Here is a 22,434-nt window from a genome sequence, read left to right as displayed (position 1 = left end):
GGCGCCCGCGCGCGCACGGCGAAGCTCGGGGGCGCGCTTTCGCACAGAGTGCCGAACACGCAGGGTGCGCGGGACCGAACGCGGCGCGTTCCAAAGAAGACCTCCCCCCGCGCCCCGCAGTCCAGACACTGACCTGGTAGCCGCCAGGGCGCCCGCTGGGGCTTCCGTGTTAGTATCGCGCCGAGGCCATGGTGAGGGTCGAACGCGGCGGCTGCCCGGCCGCAGCTGACACAGGAACGCCAAGCGGCGAGGCCCACGGCCGCCATCTTCCCAGCGGCCCCTGCGCCACGTCGGCTCCGTACGCGTAGTTCCGAGGCTGCGCATGCGCCTTCCGCGGGAGGGCGGAGCGGAATTTTGTTAACCTGCGCCGCGGGCTTTAAACTCGCGCGGTAGAGCGCATGTGCAAGTTCTCCTCCTTCCTCTCGCTCTTTCGCTGCTGGGCCGTTTTGCAGTTTTGTCTGTGACAGTGGGGAAGTGGCCACAGGGTTCCCTTCTGAGAGCTCAGAGGAACACACCCCAGCACCCCGAGGACCCTAGTTAGTGGCAGCAAAACGCCAGGCGGCCTCTTCTCAAATCTGCGACTCCCCAACAGCTGTACCCGTGCCCGGAAGGCTCCTGAGATCCGACCTCATCTTGCTGTGTAATCCCCGGAGTGGAATCTTTCGGCTCTCTTCTCCACCCCCTTTTGTGATAGTGGGGATTGATTTGAACCCAGGGCCTTCACGCTGAGCTCCGTCCCAGCCGTTCTGAAAGAGGATCTCACCAAGTAACTAAATCGGCCAGGCTAGGGTGGGCACTGTGACCCTCTAACCTCAGCGGCGCCAGCACGCCTGGCTTCTTTTGTTCATCTGTTCATTTTTATTCTAGTTCTTTATGTGCCTAACTAGTAATTATTGCATTATCATGACCCCGGACCATGGTATGCATAGTAATTCCAGCAGATAAGTCATCTCAATGGGAGAATAAAGTTGAGTAGATTAAATTTTAGGTTCTTAAAATATTTGAAACACCCAAATTATGAAGAAAAACATTTGGCTGTAATATGAACTTAAACATTTTTAATGGTAAAAAAAGATGCCGTAAGTCAAAAGAGAACCTAGACAGATTTTGTAGCATTGGTACACATTAATTGTCTGGCCTACACCTGAACATAAGAAAAAAAATAATGTTTTTCTTGTGAGGTATGTCTCTCAAGTAGGAAAGATATATATAATAAGAACTTGATTTCAAGACATCCTTTACAAGATGTTAAAACTATTTTGCCAGCTGTCCCTTAGACCCGTAGATTACAAAGGGACTGAATTACAAAGGTGATACCCTGTGAATGTCCTCAACACCCCTTGCATCTTAACACTGCTTCTAGTTTCGGAAAAATGAAACTATTTTTAGTTGTTCTTTCCCTTTATTTCTGCAGGTCTTGCATTTTATGTGCAGTAAGTGAAAGATCTGGCTACTTATCATTGTGGGAAATCACCACACACACACACACACATACACATACACACGCATGCACGCGCACACACAGCTAATCCACGGATCATTCTCTTCTTCCTTACCAGTCGAACAAATAGGAATAGTTGTGGGTCGTGGCAAGTGCAGATACTAATACAACAGCGCTGGGTTTGAAGCAGACCGATTTGTTTCCACTCTGCACGACTGTCAATGTTGCCTCCATTAACACAGAAAGGGCTGGGCTGGAAGGATCTGTTAGTGTCAGCGGTTTCTCTTTCAGAAACCTGTCTTGGTCCCGGGAGACAAATGAGGTCCCCACGGAGTAGAACCTCAGAGCTTCACTTCACATTTGCATAGTTTCTCCATCAGATAAGAGGGTAGCTAAGGAAATATAGTCAAAATCTCCAGTAATAACTGTATCAACGCAGAAAAAAGTCAGATTATTTTCAGGTTCACATCTTTTAAGCAATAAGCATGTGCCCAGGAATATTTCTAATTACTCCAGTTTATAAGCCACAAATCATACTGTCAGAACACAACGTGTGAATTCTACAGTTGGCTTTTGCTGATTAATGAATCTTCCATCATGTCATGGAAGGTACTTCCATATCAGAGAGTTTACTTTCACATGTGAAATCAGGTCAACATTTTAATCCACATTCAGTATGTTTAACATATATTTAAAAGGCTTACAACATGCAAGTCGATTAGAATGCCCTTACCATCCTATGGAGAAAGTACAGTACAGAAAAATATCTTTAAGCAACAAAATTCTAGCTATCACAGTTCATTCTCTTAGATCATTAAAGTGTTTAAGGGTGATCTCTGCAAAATCTGATTTTTAAAAAGATCTTTTAGAACCATGATTTTTGTTCTTCATTGTTCAAGTAAGATTCGGTGTCATCCAGTTGCAAACTTTATTGGCAACATGTATACATGAATACAAAGTACATTACAGACAAAAAAATTGTACCTAGTCAGGCCTGACAAAGTTTTGAAGACACTTTTAATCACTTAATCTTGCAAATAGTCATTATTGTACACTTCTAGTCATTTACTATGTTTTAGGAAGGAGTACATTCATACTTGCAAACACACAAAACATAAAAAAGTATAAGTGACATTTGAAAATCCATTAAAAGATTTGCCTGAAGTCATTTCATTCACAAAAAATTAACTCTAAAACCCAAAGTCTAATTGTAAGGAAATACATAATAAAATATTATAGAGAATGTTCAGTCAAATTTTGCTTTTCTATCACTTCTGCATACAGCTATTTTAATTGTTCTGTTCTTTGGTGTGGACCACTATGATTTCACAGTGATGTCGCGTGGGGGTATGACTGATAGGTATGCGCTATAACAAAGACAAATGAGACCATCAAATGAGACCATCTAAAGGAAATCAGCTACTGGTTGCCTTCATTCTCAGTGCTGAGAATGGAGAAATCTTGCACAAAAAAGCTCCTCACATCAAATATTCTCTTTATTTAAAATTGCCCAATGTGACAACACGTATTTTGGCTGAGACGGCTCTTTTCTAAAATACAGATTTTTCTTTCTTCTTTTACAAAAAGTGTTTTATTATAGATGTACAGTAGCTTATCGTGATGATATTGCAAAGTCCATTTCCTGTGCACCTGGTAGCATCAAAATACTGTTTTAAAATATAAAGGAACACTACTACTTTACACTATTTTAAGCTACTACAGTTAAACAGAAGTCATGTCAAGTCTTTGGTGTTGGTGGAGTACTTAAAAAGTACTCCTAAAGGCAAAACTCCTAAAACATATTCCCCACCAAGCCTTTATTTGCTTATATTTGTGAAATGGTACTTCAAAGGAAACAACAAAAAAAAAGCCAGTTGATTACCATAATGTCAATGACAACAATTTGGGTGCTACAGTAATTCCATATTCGTAAGTACACATATCCAGACATACTGTAAACTGTTTAGTTTATTTCACCAAAGCCAACTGATAAAAAATAGTTTTTAACAGTATGTAATACAGCAACCATTGGTAATTTCTTTTCACTTTGTCTGAAATTCTGTATTGTTTTTATTGCTTTTATGTTGTTTTGTTTATGTCTGTGTGTTTGTTAATATGTTTTGGTTCATTTATCTTGAAAAATAAAATTTAAAAAATTTAGAAAAAGAAATGTGCTTTTAGTGGTATTTATCAAAATAGCGTTTCTTCACTCTAGGAGCTTCAATTCTTTTGCCACTTATGATCAAGCTTTGAATTAAAACGCTTTCTTTCTTTCTTTCTTTTTTTACAAACAACTTCTCATTACGAAAGGAGTTCTGAGTGCACACAGTTTAGGGTTGGGTCTGTTGGGTCCTTCCATCTGGGATTGAATATGGCTTCATTCTTGTAAGAGATTATTGCAGTCTGCCCTGAAGTGGACTGTTGCTTCAATTCGCTACAGCAAGAAGTGAGTGTAACCTTCTGCCCCGGTAACTATAACATCCATCCAGATCCGCATGGCTTCCGGCGATGGGGCCACCATGTAGTAGATTCTGTCATGTGTCTTGACGCTAAAGGTGAGTAATGGATTAGGGCTCTGAAATTCAAAACAGGAAAAGAAAAATATCTTAAAATCAGAACATGAAATAACAGACATATGCGAAGGTTTCTTCCTCTTAAAAAATTCCCATTGATAGAAAGTTATGCAGGCATTACGCTTGCTCAGTTAAACCCCCTTCCCATGCTTTTCTTAGGAATGATCATGTTTCTGGCCTTTCTACCACAGGAAACCTCAGCAGAGCTCACTAATTCTTACTGGCTCCTTTGTAAAGCATGGTACCTAGCTGATAAGGGGTACTTGAAATAGTAGCAGTTACTGTTAGCCCTGTTAAGTTCCTACTAAGTTATGATTCCCTCATATCTGTATAGTAGCTACCATCCACAATGCTTGCAGTTAGTCTGCAAGGTGTCCCAAACTAGTGTATCCGGAATATTCCTCACTGCCTGGTGACCCCCCAAAGAGTCAGCCGTCCTACCTATTTCAATATTAACATTCCAGCACCATTCTGATCATATCTATGTTATAGGAGAATGGCAAATCTAAATTGCCTGAAGTTCAAAAATACCTTTTTCCTGCCTTGATTACACATTTAAATTGTAGGAATTTAACAAACTGGTGTCTACCTTGTTAGCATTCTTGAGGTGATCGTAATAGACTTCTTCAATGGCTTGAAAATATATTACTCCTTTCAACTTTGCTTCATGCTTGTCTGTAAAGATAGATGAGCATTAAATACTTTATTGAGGGACAGGAAAATTATAATTTTATGATAATTATCATTAAAATATTTATCTAGCATTTAAATGATCTAAGATTAATTCAGATAACCTAGGGTAGTACATTAGCCCTGTTCTATGGTCAAACAAACACAACAGAAAACTGGGAAATTCTCACACCCAAAGCAAAGAGACTCAACTACTTTGTCCAAAACTCTTCAGCAAATTAGCAGTCAGGAGACAGCCCAGAATTACTGACTGTCACACTAGCAAACAAAGTAGAAACATTACCGCCACCCATACAAAATATTTCCCATTCTTCAAGGCTCTCTTTGTAATGGAAATATTAATATACATCACAGTTGTAATGAAATTTTAAAATGTTTTAAATACTATAAATGTAACTTATAATGTTCTACTTATATTTCTTTCCTATTTCTAACTTGTTTCTAAACATTTCCTCAGATTTACCATGAAACTAATACCAACCATAGCAACAGCACCACTCTGATCTACTGAATTCCTGAAATAGCTTATAATTAAAACTCTGTACAGACCATAATGCATGTGAACAACACATTTAAAAGTATGTGTGACGAAGCAAGGAAAAAGATTCCATCCTGTCCCCGCTCTGGGGACACAAATGACAAAGCCCCTTTCAGAAGGCAATTAGTAGAACAAACAAAATTTAACAAATGCAAAAATCCTCTTACTCAGCAATTCCATTTCCCAACTTTACTGTGTAAGACCCACTAGTGGATGTGCAAATGCACACGGATCCTTTTTTTTAATGGCACACAGCTGCAAAAGAGATACGCTTGCGCTTATGGGGCAACTGACTTAATTACAGGCCAGCCACACAATGCAGCTGTACAGCACTGAAGCGACAGGTGTGTCTACCTGTATATGCTCACAGGAAAAGAATTTTGAGCTGCTTTCATAAGAAATAGGGTGTGAAGACAGTAAAGAGTTTGGTCCTAAACTATAAAAAAGAAAATATATATATACATGTATTATATATATATAATACATGTATATATTAAAACATAAAACAAATAAGAAAATCGGAGGTTTTTTTTGTTTTTTTTCCAGTACCGGGAATCAAACTCATGACCTCACGCTTGCCAGGCAAGCACTATGCCACTGAGCTAAATCTCTAGCCCCAGAAAATTGGAGTATTTCAGGCTTCACAGTAGGAGAAAGTCAGAACTGTGATGGGAAAGATTTATTAGCATGACACAGACTTGGTTATTTTTTATTTTTTACAAAGTGAATGTTCCTTTTCCCCAATAACAGTAAAAAGCAAGTCTCTAAAATAATGGCGCAGAGAAGTTCCCCAGAAAATAAACTTAATATGTTTAGTTGCACTTAATCCAGCATCTCTCTACATTATTTGACCAAGGACCATATTTTTTGTCTTTGTTTGCCTCTTGCTTGGGAAATAGTGTTTTAATTAATAGCACTTTTGGTGGCTTTCAACTAGTTTTAATAAAAGAGAAGGCCTGTATGTGTCAAACATTTTCTGGAAAGGATCCTGCAACAACCAATGGGAGGACACTAATGCCTTTCTTCAAAACAGATATAAAATCGAATCTGGAAATGACAGTCAATCCTGACAATGTTTCAAGCAGACGGGAAACTAGGGAATGAGAGTTCATCTGTGAGAATGCACACCGGAGAATGGGGCCCTCAGCCACACAGCGAGCCAAGAGGATCAACCAGGCTGCTATTATTCACTGCGTCTCTGGGCAGCATTATCCCCTTAATGACCAGACATGTTTCCTGTGCCTTGTTTAGAGATGCTCCCAAAGCTCCAGATTAACAGACAGGAGGCCAAGGACAGAGGCCAGGGCCAGGAAAAAGATTCCATCCTGGCTTGAAAGTATAGCAGCAGAGCAGTCCGTGAGGCCTGTGCCTTTAGCTTCAGCAGTCCTTTGCAGCTCCTGCCCACACACACACACACACACACACACACACACACACACACACACACACAGCCGTTCCCCTCGCTGAGCAGCTGATGAGGCTTCTGCAGCAACAAGTCCTTTGGGAGCTGCGGTCTAGATGACTGGCCGGGGACTGATCCGCATGTGATGGCTGCTGTTTGGGGTAGAGGTGGGGTGGGGGGAGGGGGCCGCTGAGCTGCTGGGGAAGGAAGTGGAGGAGTGAAGCTGTTTTGTCCAGTTCTTTTAAAATGCATTAAGGGCCGGGGATACAGCTCAGCAGCACAGTGCCTGCCTGGCAAGTGCAAGGTCCTGAGTTCAATTCCCGGTACCAAAAAAAAAAAAAAAAAAAAAAGAAAAGAAAAGAAAGACTAAAATGCATTTAGTAACTGGGTACGGTGGCACACACCTGTAACCCCAGAACTTGGGAGACTGAGGCAGGAGGATCGCCACTAATTTAAGGCCAGCCTGGGCTACATGAGCGAGTTCAAGGCCAGCCTGCACTACACAGTGAGACCCAGTCACCAAAAAAAAAAAAAAAAAATGCCTTTAGCAGCAGACACAGATTAGATTTCTTATTAATGAGGCATCTTTCCTGCTGTACTAACTGAAGAGAGCTGCTCTGGATTCTCATAAAGTTCCAAATGAGAAAGCCCCAGAGGCACAGCAAGGACCTGTGACAAACAGGCCACCTGCTTCTGCTGACTTCTGCCTACTTGCCCTGTTCTGGGGCTCCCTGGCAGTACGTCCTTACTCCACAGGCACCTGGGTTTCTCACCCCCTCCTCAGAAATATTAACAGACCTCGCTGGATGGGTGAGCTGATTGGATTCTCATTTTACATTGATTACACTGGTTCAGTTTATCATGATGCTCAGATGCTGATACAGGAGTCCTGAAGCATAAGCCCTGCTGGACACCACTCCTCTTCAGAAGCTGGGAAGACAGCTGCGCTAGACCTGTGCTAGAGTGGATATATCCTTCATATAATCCCAGAGGAAGCAGGGCTTCTAAATAAGCATGCCAGTTACACTAATATTCCTGCACTCTATACGATTCAGTAGGAGGTGTTCCTCGTAATTCAGCACTTAAGGATCCAAAAATGTTTCAGATGCTTTATAAATACTTATTCACTAGTTTACTGATTAGCTCTACTCTGGGCTTAAAAGATTATAATAACTGGTAAACTAGAGAGTCTGCCAAAAGAATGTGTACACACTTCAGGAAAAGAAAAATACTATAATTTTTTTCAGTGGATGGTGTGACCCTCGTACGGGAGACCCTAGAGGATGTTGTATATCACAGAAAACCCACTGCACCACCAGCCCTTAGAGAAGAAACTGAAAATGCGTGTGCAGCAACCTCAATGGCCAAAGCTCCCCAAGCAGCAGTTCGCTCTACTAATAAATGTCTGGAAGCTCATGGCCACCACTTTGAGCACATCTTGCAATTGTAGAGGCCAAAGGTAATGTGTATCAATGTCATGATGTCGCAGCTAATTTAGTATTAAAATATTTATACAAGTTTTTCTTGTCCTGATGTGTATATACATTTTTTTGGTGGATTCTCTTGTTGAATGACTGTCGGCTAGGAATGCCAGCTAGTTGAATGTCTTTATTGTGTGTGATTTAAATAGGATTTATAAATAAACAACTAAAAACCTTTTTTCTAGCCTTGTGGTTTAAAGGGAAATATTTTAATGCTAAAAATAAATTTCAATGACAATGTTTATTGCAAAAATACAATAGACTAGTTCATACTTTTGAAAGTAACATTTTAGATGTAGAAATAAAATTCCTATCATACTGAACTACATAATATGAATATAAAATAATGTCATCTACAAAGCTAATATTGCTGTTAATTTTATACTTACCATGTTATCTATTTATACTTAATCTCACTTGACTTTGCTCTGTAACAGATTTGAATAGATTACCTTTTTTAATCACCCACCTGCGTAATAAGAAAAGGTTCGCTTATTCCGGTCAAAAACAAACCAGCGTTTCTTCCAAGTTTTAATTTTTCCGCCCATTTTGATGAGGAAACCTCGGCACGTCTTCTCTGTGATGGACACGTGGTAGCAGGTGTCGATGTTGTGGCCGGCGGTCTCCACGTGGCTCCGGAGATCAAAGTCCTCCTTCCGGACCGGCAGGTAGCGCGTCAGAGGACGAGCCTGAAAAATCGCAAAGTCCGTTCCATCCACAGTTGATGATTTGCTTCATTTTAGGTTACAGATGTTTAGAAACTGGAACTAAATGTAAAGTTTAAGTTTTAGAATGGCCATGTAGGCCGGGGGTGTAGCTCAGCGGCACAGCGCCCGCCTGGCAAGCCCAAGGTCCTGAGTCTGACTGCCAGTATCAAAGAAAATTAATAATTACTTAAATGGCCATGTATTTGTGAGTGCTTACAATAAAAACAACATGTACCAACTGGAGACTAACAGGTAGATAGTATTTTGAGTAGGATGCTGTAACACGGGGAGGGGATCTATAAACTCAGGACACTAGATTCTATTCCTTGAGATGGGAGTGAATGGAGAAATGTCATTTATTTTAACTTAAAAGAAATACTTAGGGGGCTGGGGATTTAGCTCAGCGGCACAGCGCCTGCCTGGCAAGCGCAAGGTCGTGAGTTCGATTCCCGGTACCGGAGAAAAACCAAAAAAAAAAAAAAAAAAAGAAATACTTAGTACTTAAGTACCTAACACATGGAGGTGAGCAGTGAATTTATCTGGACTGTTCCCTGCAGTTGAGGGTCCTCCACAAGGAGTTCAGAAGCTTCCCCCACCACGACATAACAATAGTTCTCCCCAAGTAACCCAGACAGGGCATGACAGACCAGCACTATGCAGCAAGCACAACCCCCAAAGATCCCCAAAGTTCAAGCATCAGCTTATGTATACTCTAATAGGATCTGAAGGTAATATATGTTTTGAAAATGCAGCCAAAATAAAGTTAGAAGTGGACTCGAAGCTAGATCTCATACAGTGAAATGCCCAAGACCAGAAGCCAAAGGGTTATATTTAGATGTCTTTTACTTTACTGATGGTGAAGGTCAACATTCTTCTCATCCAGGGAGCATATATAACCCTTGAAGATAGTTTTAAAATGGTGTTTTATCTTACTAAGCAACCCCACCCCTTTGCCTGGGGAAAATGATCTAATCGTATACTTGGGGGTAAAACTGATAATTAGGATTAAAATAGACTTGGGTTTTTTGGTTTGGCTTCGGATACTAAATAGGCATAGATGATTTTAACAGGGAATCAATTTGTAAAAGTTAGGCATGACGCGATAAAATGGAAAAGTTTCACTTTCTGTTTACCAATATTTTACCTTTGATTCTGTGGTCCTTGACTACAGACAGATGTCACAGGCTTACTGATACCTGGGCACCTACCAAGCTCTGAAGATGGTCTCTAACTGCTGTACCATCAGATCATCAGACCATCACTTTTTCAGTTAAAAAGAGTAAGGGACATCACATTTTTTGGCTTTGAATATACTAGATGAATGATAAAGCTGATTTGAGCTTTAATTTATGCAGCCCTTAGTGAAATTTTATTTTATCTTTAGAGAATGCACATTATTCAAGCAGCTATGGGGCAGAATCGAGCTTGTGAATTTAGGATGCGCAAGATAGGAAGTTAAACAAAATGGGTGGCCTTCTTGAATTTTGCCTGAGCTCAGTAATCTTATGCACATACACTAGGTCTGTAGCAAAGGGGACACATGTGACCATGCAGTGGCCAGGAAAAGAAAAGAAAATTAACACCACTGCCAAGAAACTGGGCTGGTAGAACTGTCCAGTTTTGACACGTTTATTCCTCAAAGATGGCTTCACAGACTCATTCCTTCACTGAAGGTTTTTTGTTTTTGGTTTTTTTTGCACGGGGAATCAAACTCAGGACCTTGCGCCTACCAGGCAGGCAGAAAGGCGCTTGAGCCCCTGAGCTATATCCTCAGCTCACTGAAGACTTTTCTCTAGACCTTGTATCTGTTCTCAGCAGCCAACCCAATGGCATTTTTCAAAAGTGTCTCCCAACCATTCTTTCCAATGTACTTCAGAGAACTGGTAGAAGAAAATGCGCCTCTACCACCAGGACGCTCCATTCCAATAGGGAAAAGTCAGCGCTAAAGCAGGACGACAAGGCAGGCATCCTCAGACTGTCTTCTACAGAACGACCGCCAGAGGGAAACCTATACGCATGTATTTAGATCAACCAACCTGTGCTCTTTGCTTCTCCCTTATTTTTACTTCCTTTTCTATTAACTTCTGCCTCTGGCTGGTTTCTTCCTGCAGTCGTTTTTCCAGGACTTCTCGGCGTCGTTTTTCTTCTTCCAGAGCTCGTCTTTTGGCTTCCATTTCCCGCTCCTAAATATTATGCAGAGCAGATTAAGACACACGGGTCATCCTCAAAATGGTTCCAACTAGTGCCAAAAGCAAAATTCTAACTTTTAGTGTGTGTTCTGGTCTCTTCAGATACACACCCTAGACTCACACAGCCCATAATCACCTCTGGCGTAGCCTCCAAGCTCACTCAGTGCAGATACACAATCAGTACATTTAATTAACCATCAAATATTGGTGTTGGGCTGGGCGGCAGCTCAGCGGCAGAGCTCTTGCCTAGCATGTGCAAGGCCTCGGATTTGATCCCCTTCACAGCAAATAAAAAAAAAAAAAATTGGTCTTAAGTGAAACTGAGCTTGTGATCATATTCAGTCATTTTATATCAACGGCTGCAACTCCTTCGTTTTTAACACAAGCCGCAAACTATGACTCAGCGCTAGCCGTGAGGTTCAGCCTTTTTGTGGGCGGCTATCTTCTCACCGAAGGCCACCAGGCCTCCCGATTCCTGTGACTGCCTGCAGCTGCCCGGCTGAAGGTCACAGAGGAAGCCCAGGGGGAAGTGAGCAAAGGAAAGGAGGTTCCCTCAGGACCGGATGCAAAGGCATTGGGGGATTCCTACGGAAGTTCAGGCTACAGCTTGAAATACAGGCACATAATGGGGGATTTTTAGGATCACAATGGTGCAGCTCACACGTGCTGCGAAGTCCAGGAAAGCAAGCAGGCACCTTCTTCCCGCTTCCTGGGCAAAAATGCCAAGAGGCCACCGAGGGGAAAGTACAGCACGGAACGTCCATCTCTGTCTCAACCGTCTCAGTCTATGTGAGCACTGTGTACATACCGTATGTGTTTTTTCCAGTTATGGTGAACTGTGGTACAGTAATAAGCCTTAGAAATTACTTTGCAAATGAGAAAGCAGGCTGAGCGAGGTAGAGGGACTACTGCAGGAGCACAGCACTCAAGAAGCTTTCTTAGGAGGGTGGTGCGTGGTTGGTGCTGCTCATCCCGCAGCACGGCCGTCTGGCAGGAGGACCCTGAGCTTACCCTGGATTCGAGCAGTCGGGTCTTCTCTGCATGAGCCTGTTTCAGCAGCCTCTCCATTTCTTCTATCTTGGCAATATTTGAAGTGCTGGCACTGAACCAAACACAAAGCCTTTTGAGAATTTTGGCTCAGAAACACACACACACACACACACACACACACACACACACACAAGGTGAATGACCAAATGCAAGCATATACTATTTAAGGGATGTGACTTCCAAGTTGCTGGTCTGAAGAGGCAAATCAATTCAACTCGGAAAGTTGTAGGTGACACTGACTTACCTCAGTTTAGGAGACACACATAATCAAGCAAAATATTGCTAAAGTAAGTTGCTTTACTCATAAATCAATACACCAAAGCCAAATCCTACAAGGCATGCCTTCAAGTACATCTTTCAAAGTCTAAAAAGGACAGCTGTCGGAGGCCTCTCCTTCATTTAAATGATTTGGATGTCAGACCCGCATTCATATAAAAATGAATTTATGAAAATGTATATTAAAGTGAATAATCGGGGCTCTCTTGGCTGTAAGTACTTGCTAATATAATATCCCTCAATTATATGTTTGAGCAAATCAAACTTTGGGTGATTCAAGTCCAGGGCTGAGTTCTTTCACAGAGATAAATAACCACCGGGTGGAGGGTTTAAGTCAGCACTGCAGCCCTGCGGTAAGCAGAGTCTCAGAGAGGGGAACAGCCTCAGAGGACAGCAAGCACCCTCACAAGCCTGTCGTGCAGGACACCCGGGGGCCAGTGTTCACCAGCTGTTTCCTCCTGAGAAGAACACGGTGATTTCTTATTATTTCCATTCATTATGAGGGAAGGCGGAAAAGGCTAAGTTCTGGTCTTTTCAGCTAGAAAGAATCCAAGAGAAGAATCTTCACTTTTTGTGCACCCGTACGTGTTCCCCTTCACTGGCAAAACCTGACTTCACAAATGGAAAAGGGATGAACTTTACGGCCTGAGCAAGCTGAAGACATACTGCTTGGGCCAATAACAGCACAAATCACATTAACGTTCTGCAGTGCTGGGACATGGAATGCATCGTATGTCTCCAAGTACCTTGGAGGCAATCTTGAGTTTCACGGTTTCAAGGCTTGAAAATCACATACTTACAAAAAGCAAACAAGCTTACCAACAGTCTACCTTCCTCTGCCCCATTTTTATGCAGTCCTCATTTATTTAGATTTCTTTCTTTTTGTTCTGGCTTGGAACATGCTTTAGTTTTAAATGACGAATTTGTATATATCATGCACAACGTAATGTTTTTTCAACATTTTTAGTAGTACCTGTTTATAGTACCTAACGACTACTCTCACTGTGAGGATTTCGTACAGGTTTTATCGCTTCCTTTCTTTCTCAGTTTTACTGAGTATACAGGTAACTGGCAATTGTATATACTTATGGTGTACAGAGTCACAGTTTGCTATCTATATACACTGTGATGTGGTTACTGCAATCAAACTAACATCTCCATTACTTCACATAGCTGCCGTGGGTGTATGTGTGTGTGTGTGTGTGTGTGTGCATCTAGTGAGACACCTTAATTCTATGATAGAATTACTGAAGCATCACCATTTCTGGCTGTGATAACTGTTCAAAGCTGCTTCACATGAAGCTGACCCTGGGTTGTCCTAGCAATCATAGATAACCAGTCTTCATGGGCAGAAATTAGTGTTTATTTCCTTGTGCTCTTGGAGCTTTTAAATGTCAAAAAAATTGAAGACAAAATAGAAGACGCCCATAAAGGGTCAAGTACAAAAGGGGGACAGAGAGAAAAAGAGGTGTTTTGTCTTCGGTGTCCCATCTACCCTACAATAATTAGATACTTTTACCTGCTGCTGTGATAGAAAATAACATGCTAAATGTTAGGTAAAGGCAGATATAAGAAACCAAGTGTGGGACATACGGGGTGACGTGTCCTTAGTGAGGAACTTCATGAATATTGGTATAAAGAACAATGAAGGACTAAAAATTTGTTGTGCTCAAGATTTCTTAAAATTATGCATTAAAATGTACCAAAATTGTAAGTCTATTAAAGAGGTAATTGCATGCTGAAATTTCAGGGCCATGAAGTTGGTCTTGTGGCTTATGATGTCATAGAAGCCATCCGAAGAACGACAGAATTACTTGGTTGTGGGTACATTTGTCCTTCAATTTATGTTGAGACATCATTTTTTTTTGACTACCAGAAAGTTACTGGAGCCGGGCCTTTTTATTTTTTCAGTATCATTATTTACACTCTAAACAAACACGAAGCTCAGAAAATAGGTCTTGGGTCTTGGGAAACAGGCAATGAAGAGTAAACTCCGCGCCACATCTCCCTTCTGCTAGAATTATCAAGATGTCTCAGAGATTAGCACTCTGAACACCACCGCAATGGTACCTGGTGTTCCTGCTGCCTTCCTTAACTTCCTAACCCTAACTCTGGGCTCCTACGTGGAGAAAATGTTACGGACTGACGTGGTCAGAGGCACAGAAATCTGAGAGTTCCTCACTGTCTCCGTCAACAAGAAGCTCAGTGCGGAGAGAAGGGAGGGCTGGGCTGGATCTACTCCACCACCATCTGGGTGACCCCTGTGTAGGGGGCAGAGGCCTACCACGCTTCAGATGACAGAATCACTTTAACTTACACTTTCCCTGTGCCTAAGCCCTAATTCCTAGTATCACCTTGGCTTGCTTCAAAGTACCACTGCAAATGTAGATAGGTCAATAATCCTTATGAAAATCTTAATATGCAGAATAGCTAACCCTTTCCTTCCAACAGAACCGAAGGGTAAAAAAGCCTTTAGAGTTCCATCTCTGTTATTGGGAATTATTTCTCCACTTAATCAAAAGCAGTGCAACTGAAGCTTACAGGCCTCCAATGGACGCAACTTGATTTGGAAGCACAGTGCAAATGTGAACTCAAGTATGAAGAAATAGTGGCCGGGGATCGAGCTCAGTGGCCAGGGATCTAGCACAGCACCAGCCGGGCAAGCACAAGGTCCTGAGTTTGATTCCTGGTGCCCAACAAAAGCAAAAACAAAAACCCAGTAAATATAAAGGAATAGGATAAAATGGGAAAATGGCCTACATAACTTCCGGCTCATTCATACAAGATAGAAAAAATCTATTTTCCAAGGTTGCCGTGATGTGGAACATTGTACTTTACATTTTAAAATTATTTTTGTATGTATGCTAATTTGTCTCATTTATACTACTAGTTTATCCTAGTTGAAAAGAAAGTGTGTGATTATCTATTTTTCCTTTGTAAGAATCTTTTTGGTTTACATCTTGTTTTTTGATTAACTACTTTGAAGATAATGATATTAGCTATTGTTATTCTCTTATTGTTATAAATTTTATCTTATTTTTAATAAAATAAAAAATATGTAATAATAAATTTTAAAAATTTGAGTTTGTACATATATAATACCTAAAATGGATGACTAGGGCCTGGGATGTATAGCTCAGTGGCACAGTGCCTGCCTGGCAAGCACAAAGTCCTGAGTTTGATTCCCAGTACCAAAAAATAAAATAAAATAAAATAAAATAAAATAAAATTGATGACTATACCTTGTTTATTGAGGCAGTATCTGACTATGTTGCCCAGGCTGGCCTTGAATTTGCAATCCACCCGCCATAGCCTCCCGAGTAGCTGGGATTACAGATGTGTATCCCTGTACCTGGCTGACTTTATGCCTGAAGTCAGACCTTGCTTTTCTAAACAAGAAACCTGGGCCAGGGATGTAGCTCAGTGGTACAGTGCCTGCCCGGCAAATGCAAGGTTCTGAGTTTGATTCCTGATACCAAAAACAAATAAACAAAAAAAAGGAGCTGGGATAAACAAGAAACCATGCCCACACATAGACCTTACCTAGAGATATTGTCAGGAGAGCAGGCAGAAATGCTGGTCTCCATGCTATCAGAGCTGTCCAGGCTCAAAGTATCAAAGGCCTGGTCCTTGTAGCTGTGATCGGGGTAATGGAAACTATTCAAGTAGACATTTGATTCCGATGCTGTGCGGTTGTAAAATTCAGATTTCTGCCTTTGTCCTTCACTCACGTGTTGGTGATTATAACCTAAGGAAAGAGTCACAAACACACCTCATCGATCAGTCTCAGCATTTTGCGTGTCTACAGGCTCAAGCCAGCAACCAGAAACATTTACGTATGAAATGTGAGCCCCTGTCTAATTTGCTTTGAAGCCAAGAAAATCAAAGAAAGAGCGTCACGCCCAGTGGACGGAAGAGTTTCAAAGCAGTGGTCTTGTGGCTGATTTTGACAGTGGGACCACTTGGCGCTCTCTTATCTCGTTCCTGTAACTCAGTACAATGGAGAATAACATACTGGCACACATTCAACACAAAAGAAGAAAAAAAAAAAACCCAGAAACATGAAATAGCTGTGTTCAAGTGAAGACAAGATGAAGCCTAGTGACAAGCAATCGCAGGGTTACTGGGAAATCAGTGGTAGTCACACATCAGGAGCATTCAATCTGGTCATAAAAGAGCAGGTGGGAGACCTTTCAGGTGGAAGATCTGAAAAACCTGCACACTGCCTCTGATGTTTTAATATGTTTCAGATCCAAACTGCATCTGTCTCTCCCTCATCCCTCTGTCCTCTCTCTCTTCTCCCTCTACCCCTCGCCTTGCCTCGCCTATCAATTACTTATTTAAAACATGTAGGGTCAACAGTCCTTTGAGTGACTGAACTCTTCCTGTTACTGTGTATCTAATCCTCTTCTTTTACCACTTTAACAATCAGTGTTTAGCGATAACCACTGGAAAATGTAGGCATCCGTATGATCAAACACACCGGAAGTAAGCCTTCTCTACTCTGCTAGTTAGACAGCTGGCACGTGAAGTTATCGTTACGGCTCGGTCTTGTAACGTGCTGATTTAAGGCATAACAAAACAAATTGTCTTTTATACTAATAAATAAATGCCTAGATTCATTTAAAATATGTCTCTATAGTTTGTAATTTCATTCTCTCTGATAAGAGAAATATCTACCTAATAGCCGCCATTACCCAGGAGTTATACCAGAGCTACTAAGAGTTTGCAATTAGACCATATGAATTCCACCTCTTCTGCTCTACCTTTTAACGAATTGAGGCCTTTCATTAGTCAGAGAAGGGGACTCACTCCAGATAGCTCCCTCGGCTGTTGAACTATTTCCATTTAGAAATAGAAGCCACGTCTGTAATGCTTTACCAATTCATTATCCACCCAATGGTTCTGTACAGTGATTTGGGCTTCATGCAGTTTTCATGCCATTATTTAGAGCAGTTTTAGATATCTAAAGGAGATATATTAATAAATTTCTGAAGGAGTAACTTTCCTTCATATAATTTGCCACTATGCATATGAAAATCATATATGTATACGTATACCTTGTATCACTTAGCTAAGAGAAGATGCAAAACATACACGCACACCATGAGATTAGATAGGATATGATTGACAGTAACGATGAATGCATAAAGTGTTCAGTTAAGCCAGTGCATTCCTAAGCATGGAATTTGTGCCTTTTAAAAAAGAAAGCCACTAATAATTCATTATTCAAATGTTTACCTTTCATACTTGAACTTCTGGGATTACTGATTGCTCCTTTTCAAGTGTTTCCAAATTGTTTCCAAATATTCATTATGTAAGGATTTAAAAAACCCAGAAATTACTTGAAAAGTTACACGTGTGTATTTCCTTATGATTTCCAAAAAGGCTGTGGCATGCAAAGTTTGCACATTGGTACTGCTTTACCCGGAAGACATTTTGTTGTTCTCATATGAAAAATCCCTAGAAGACAGCTACGGAATCTCAAACACACAAGAATGATGTCCCTGGCAATGACCTGTGCTGTGACCTTTACTGAGGAAGAGCCGGTCCCCATGCACAACCAACACCTCCCAGGAAGCAGAAAGACGGGAGTGCGCTGTTCCCCACACAGCTGTACGCCTTGCCCCTCTGAGCTTCCTGGGTTGGGTTTTGTTTGATTGGGTTGGTTGTTTTTAAAAGCACCACAGAATAAGAAAATGAATTTATAACCTCCAGGTGAGAGAGGCAATAAACTACAACGATTCAACATTTTCAGATGGGTGCATAGCAGACACCCATATTACACCAGGCACTGGGTAAGGATGGTCAGTATGAATCCCCCAGAACAGCTATCTGTTGAGTTGGACTGTATCTGAACTTCTAGCCACTACCCGATAAACATCCTATTGGACAAAACCTGTGGCTGAGGAAACTATCTTTCCTAATGCAGGCCTCTGTGCATGTGCATGTGTGTGTGCGTGTGCGTGTGCGTGTGAGGGGGTACTGAGGATTAAACCCAGGGCCTTTGCACTGAGCTATACCTCCAGCCCTTTTTATGTTTTATTTGGAGACAGGGTCTCACTAAGTGGCCAAGTTGCCCAGGGTGGGCTCGAACTTTCAGTCCTACTGTCAACCTCCCAGAGTGCTGGGATTACAGGATTATACACCACTACATCCGGTTGCAGGACTTTCGTTTCCCACAGTGAGCGGGAATGCTCCCCTTAGGGAGCTACAGATTTCTGCCAACCGGCAACATGTTCATGATCGTACTGGACCCAACTGTCACCTGTCTCAGCCTCCTCCCTACAAGCAAATTTTTAAAAACACAAGTCACCTTGCCATTCTCAGTAAGGGTGAGGGCCTCTCCCCTGTGACCCTGGCACTGCAAGCGTGTGCCTAAAGAGCTGGTTTAGGGATTTGGGCTGTAGGCTGGCCATCTGAACACATGGGTCTTTTCAACAGAGGAAACATCATAGATGAGCACGAGACTGAGAGAGTGTGACAGTGACGTGCAGAGCCCAGGAAGAGTATCTGAGGATGACCTCGTACTACACATTAGGAAACAAAATCAACTCAGCTCTCTCTTGTCTGGAAGCCTATAGATTGCATATACAAGGGACATTCATTTTATTCTGGCCAACTGGACCCCAAAAGCCTTCTGTGAATTAACCACTGTGAGATATGTCAGTGTACTACAAATGAATGTTACATACTTTCATATAGTTATCTGAATATTCATATAGAAAATGGCATGATTTTAAATTATAGCCTGGGCTTAAGGGGGTAAAAGTAACCAGCCTTCCTGTCATAGCTCACCTGCTGAGGAATTCATTCTTCCTAACGACAGTCCACAGCCCGAGGAAGAAGGTACAGGGCAAGTCAGGAGTGAAGGAAGAGAATGACGGAGAAAGGGAAAAAAGGTACAAGATCAAAAAGGAGGACAAGGGGATGAGAAAAACACAAAATACTTCCAACATGCATCTTTAGACAGTTAGTAACAGTACCAGATTAATATAGAATAAGGTTCATCGTTTTAGATTAAATCTAAATTTACAGAGAAAAACTCGAGAAGTTAAAAAAAAAAGAGAACAACCTTATGGTACATGCACAGTTAGTCAAAAAAGATTTGTTACAGGGAAAAAATTCCATCAACCAGGAAGTAGGAAAAACATAAACAAGATTATATGTATAAAACCATTGTTTTTCTCCAAGCAGTCAATAGTAAATGGTTTTTAAGAGCTAAAGCTGACACAATGCCGTTTAATCACTTGAAGCACAGTCCAGCAAACATGTCTCCCGGCCTCCTGTCTTACTCCCTCGCTTTGGTACGACCATCTCACTTGTGCAAGCCAGGCATTTAAACTCTGCTTCACTCTCCACTAAGCTGTTCCGACAAAATAGGTTTAAGAGTAAAAGCCACTTAGATCCTCCCACCTTCCCGCTGTAACCTGCTCTATGTTTGATATCTGGCCTTTTTTAGAGGAAAAACATATTTTACACTTAGCCTGCATACATCACAACACCCACTCTTCATCCAGATTCTAAGCCTTACAAATCAATGCTTCCCCAGAGCTTGTTTCCTGAAGGTTCTGGCCTTATAATAAAAAGACAAAGAAGGTCATGCAGCTGCCCTTACCATTGTATTTCTTGCAAACGTGCAATGATATTCTATTCTGATGTTAAAACAGTTATACTACTAATTTGTCTCAGTTCATTTGAAAGAGATCTGTGCTAATATTGTTTGGACAATTAAATGCTGATATCTCATACTCTGAGTAACTCACTTAAAGATAACAATATGCAATGTATTAACCATTGTTACCTTCCTATCATACTGTTTTGGAATCTTGTCTTTTGATTTTTTGATTTTTTTTCCTTAAAATTAAAATTAAAAAAAGTAATTTAAAAAATTCCACTACTGTAGAGTTTACAATCTGATCATTTTTTAAAGATGACTTGTCAATGACCTTTCAGTATTTGCCGGAAAAAAAAACATGCAGCTTTTTGGGATTTGTCCTACCTTTCTTGGACTTTCCTGCATTTAACAAAAAACAGAAGGACAAAGATTTCATTCATTTGAAGCTTACAAAGGAACAACTGACAAGACGTATAAAAGCCAATGACCGTTACAACTTCAGGAGTTGAGCTCCTCAGCTCTCCACTTGGATCTCAAGACTATTTGTTTGTGTGACTTGTACAAAAATGGTACCGCAGGAGGAAGTCTCATACTTACAGGATCGTCCTTGATGTGTCCATTATGAATAGCAGCAAAAAAATGGTGTATTTCAGTTAATTGTGTACATAAGAAAATTAGTTATAAATCTACTACATTTGCATTAATGGAAGTGTGTTAGGCACCCTGGAATTTCAATTGCATTTGCTGTTTTAATGAAGGCAGCAAGTGTTAATGAGTCCATTCTCCATGAACTTATGATTCTTCTCTCCTGTCTTTGCGGGCCACCTGCCTGGGCTTTGCAGACAACCCTGTCAGTTTGATTTAGGTCTCCTGTGGCTTTAAGAACTATGCCCTGACTGCTCTGCCCCTCTGCTGGGTGAGGAGTCAAGGACGGCACCCGGACACATCCGAGCCTTACACAAAGGACGCCGTCTATTTCCCCAGAAGCTGTCCCATCTGCACCCCATGAAACTCTTTAAGCAGCTCACGTTGTAGAGCTGCAGCAAAGGCTGAAGCCGAAGTCTTCTCAGGTGCACACAGGACACGTCATTGAAGAACAGGAACAACAAAAAGAGAGATAAATCAAAGACAGCAGGTTTTGTAGAGTGTGTGTCACAGTGTGACCTAAGAGAATTGGCTCCATTCTCCTCTGTGAAAATAGCATGAAGATTCCTCTTGAGGGAGAAGTAGAGATTAGAAAAATTAAAATCAGACATTCCTTCAATTTTACCATATTCTTCTAAGAACCTTCCTACTGGCTACATCCCTTCCAGGTATCTCCCAAAGGACTTAAAATCATATTACAGGGATACCTGCATACTCGTGTTTACAGCAGCACAGTGTGTAATAGCTAGATCTCAGAAGCAGCGTACATGGATAAGGAACAGCTGAATGGATAAGGAAAATGTGGTATTTGTACACAATGGAGTTCTATGCTTCCATAAAGAAAGATAAACGATGCATCTGCAGATAAATGGATGCAGCGAGAGAACATGATGTTAAGTGAAATAAGTCTGACACACAAGTTCAAGTATCTCTTGGTTTCTCTTATATGGAAAACACAAAATATACGTATGTGTACACAAGGAAAGAGCAAGATAGAAGGACATATATAGGAAGTAGGGATAAATTGAAATATTTCCCCAAATAACGTATTTTGTTGTTTCAAAATTATTTTACTATATGTATCTTCTAATTTGTTTCACTTACACTATTAGTTTATCTTAGTTTGTTGAAAAGAAACTTTTGTTATGACCTGTTTGTTTCTGTTTTAGAAGAATCTTTTTGCTTCATGTGTTGTACTCTGAGTAACTACTTTGAAGATAATTATACACAGTGTATTAACTATTGTTATTTGCTTTTTTATGAAATTTTGTTTTTTTATAAAATAAAAAATTAAAAAAAAAGGAACTTTCCTATACAATAGTAGTAACTGCCCTTGATTCTTACAAATCTATCCATTCAAGACAAGGAACTAATTTTTCTTACTATTTTAAGAAAATACTTTTAACATACAGCATAATCATTTTTGGGGGGTGAGGTTGGTTTTTTTTTTTTTTTTTCCTCCGGTACCAGGAATCAAACTTACGACCTTGCACTTGCCAGGCAGGCGCTGTGCCGCTGAGCTAAATCCCCATCCCAAGCATAATCATTTGTGATCCAACCCTCTTTCCCAAGTGCTTGATTTTTCCCTAAATCACTGGAATACATAAAGCGCATGGACATGCTAAATGATCTTGGTTGGATTTATGGACAATCTAGGCTTTGATGTCTTTAGTCAGTGGGAAAAATACATTTAAAAAGACATCTATTAATACCACATGCAAATGCTTCAACAAAAAACCGACTTGGCCCACAAGTTGATAGTGATACACAAAAGCTGAAATAGAATCATTTATGTTTATGAATATTAAAAGAGGTATCTTGCCA

General features: G+C 40.9%; 2 protein-coding genes across 8 annotated transcripts in view; both read right to left on the bottom strand.

The window, feature by feature from the left end:
- Abhd10 (abhydrolase domain containing 10) overlaps positions 1–351 on the bottom strand; it is a 14,759-nt gene extending 14,408 nt beyond the window's left edge. The window contains exon 1 of one of the 2 annotated variants that reach the window (XM_013515213.1): positions 134–351. In XM_013515213.1, coding sequence (XP_013370667.1) covers positions 134–324 — 191 coding nt within the window. In that variant the 5' untranslated portion in view covers positions 325–351. The remainder of the gene's footprint in view (positions 1–133) is intronic. The other variant, XM_005386378.2, reaches the window with a different exon arrangement.
- Positions 352–3,540: 3,189 nt separating this feature from the next.
- Positions 3,541–22,434, bottom strand: part of Phldb2 (pleckstrin homology-like domain, family B, member 2) — a 101,656-nt gene continuing 82,762 nt past the window's right edge. For all 6 annotated transcript variants that reach the window (XM_005386372.2, XM_013515161.1, XM_013515159.1 and 3 more), the window contains 6 exons: positions 15,891–16,095; positions 12,033–12,123; positions 10,869–11,015; positions 8,595–8,814; positions 4,604–4,689; positions 3,541–4,016 (listed from right to left, as the gene is read on the bottom strand). In XM_005386372.2, coding sequence (XP_005386429.1) covers positions 3,876–4,016; positions 4,604–4,689; positions 8,595–8,814; positions 10,869–11,015; positions 12,033–12,123; positions 15,891–16,095 — 890 coding nt within the window. In that variant the 3' untranslated portion in view covers positions 3,541–3,875. The remainder of the gene's footprint in view (positions 4,017–4,603; positions 4,690–8,594; positions 8,815–10,868; positions 11,016–12,032; positions 12,124–15,890; positions 16,096–22,434) is intronic.

Source organism: Chinchilla lanigera, unplaced genomic scaffold, assembly GCF_000276665.1.
Source record: "Chinchilla lanigera isolate Chin_1 unplaced genomic scaffold, ChiLan1.0 scaffold00026, whole genome shotgun sequence".
In the NCBI taxonomy this organism is placed as follows: Eukaryota; Metazoa; Chordata; class Mammalia; order Rodentia; family Chinchillidae; genus Chinchilla; species Chinchilla lanigera.
The sequence above is the reverse complement of the archived record's forward strand: the minus strand, read 5'-3'. Positions and strand labels throughout refer to the sequence as shown.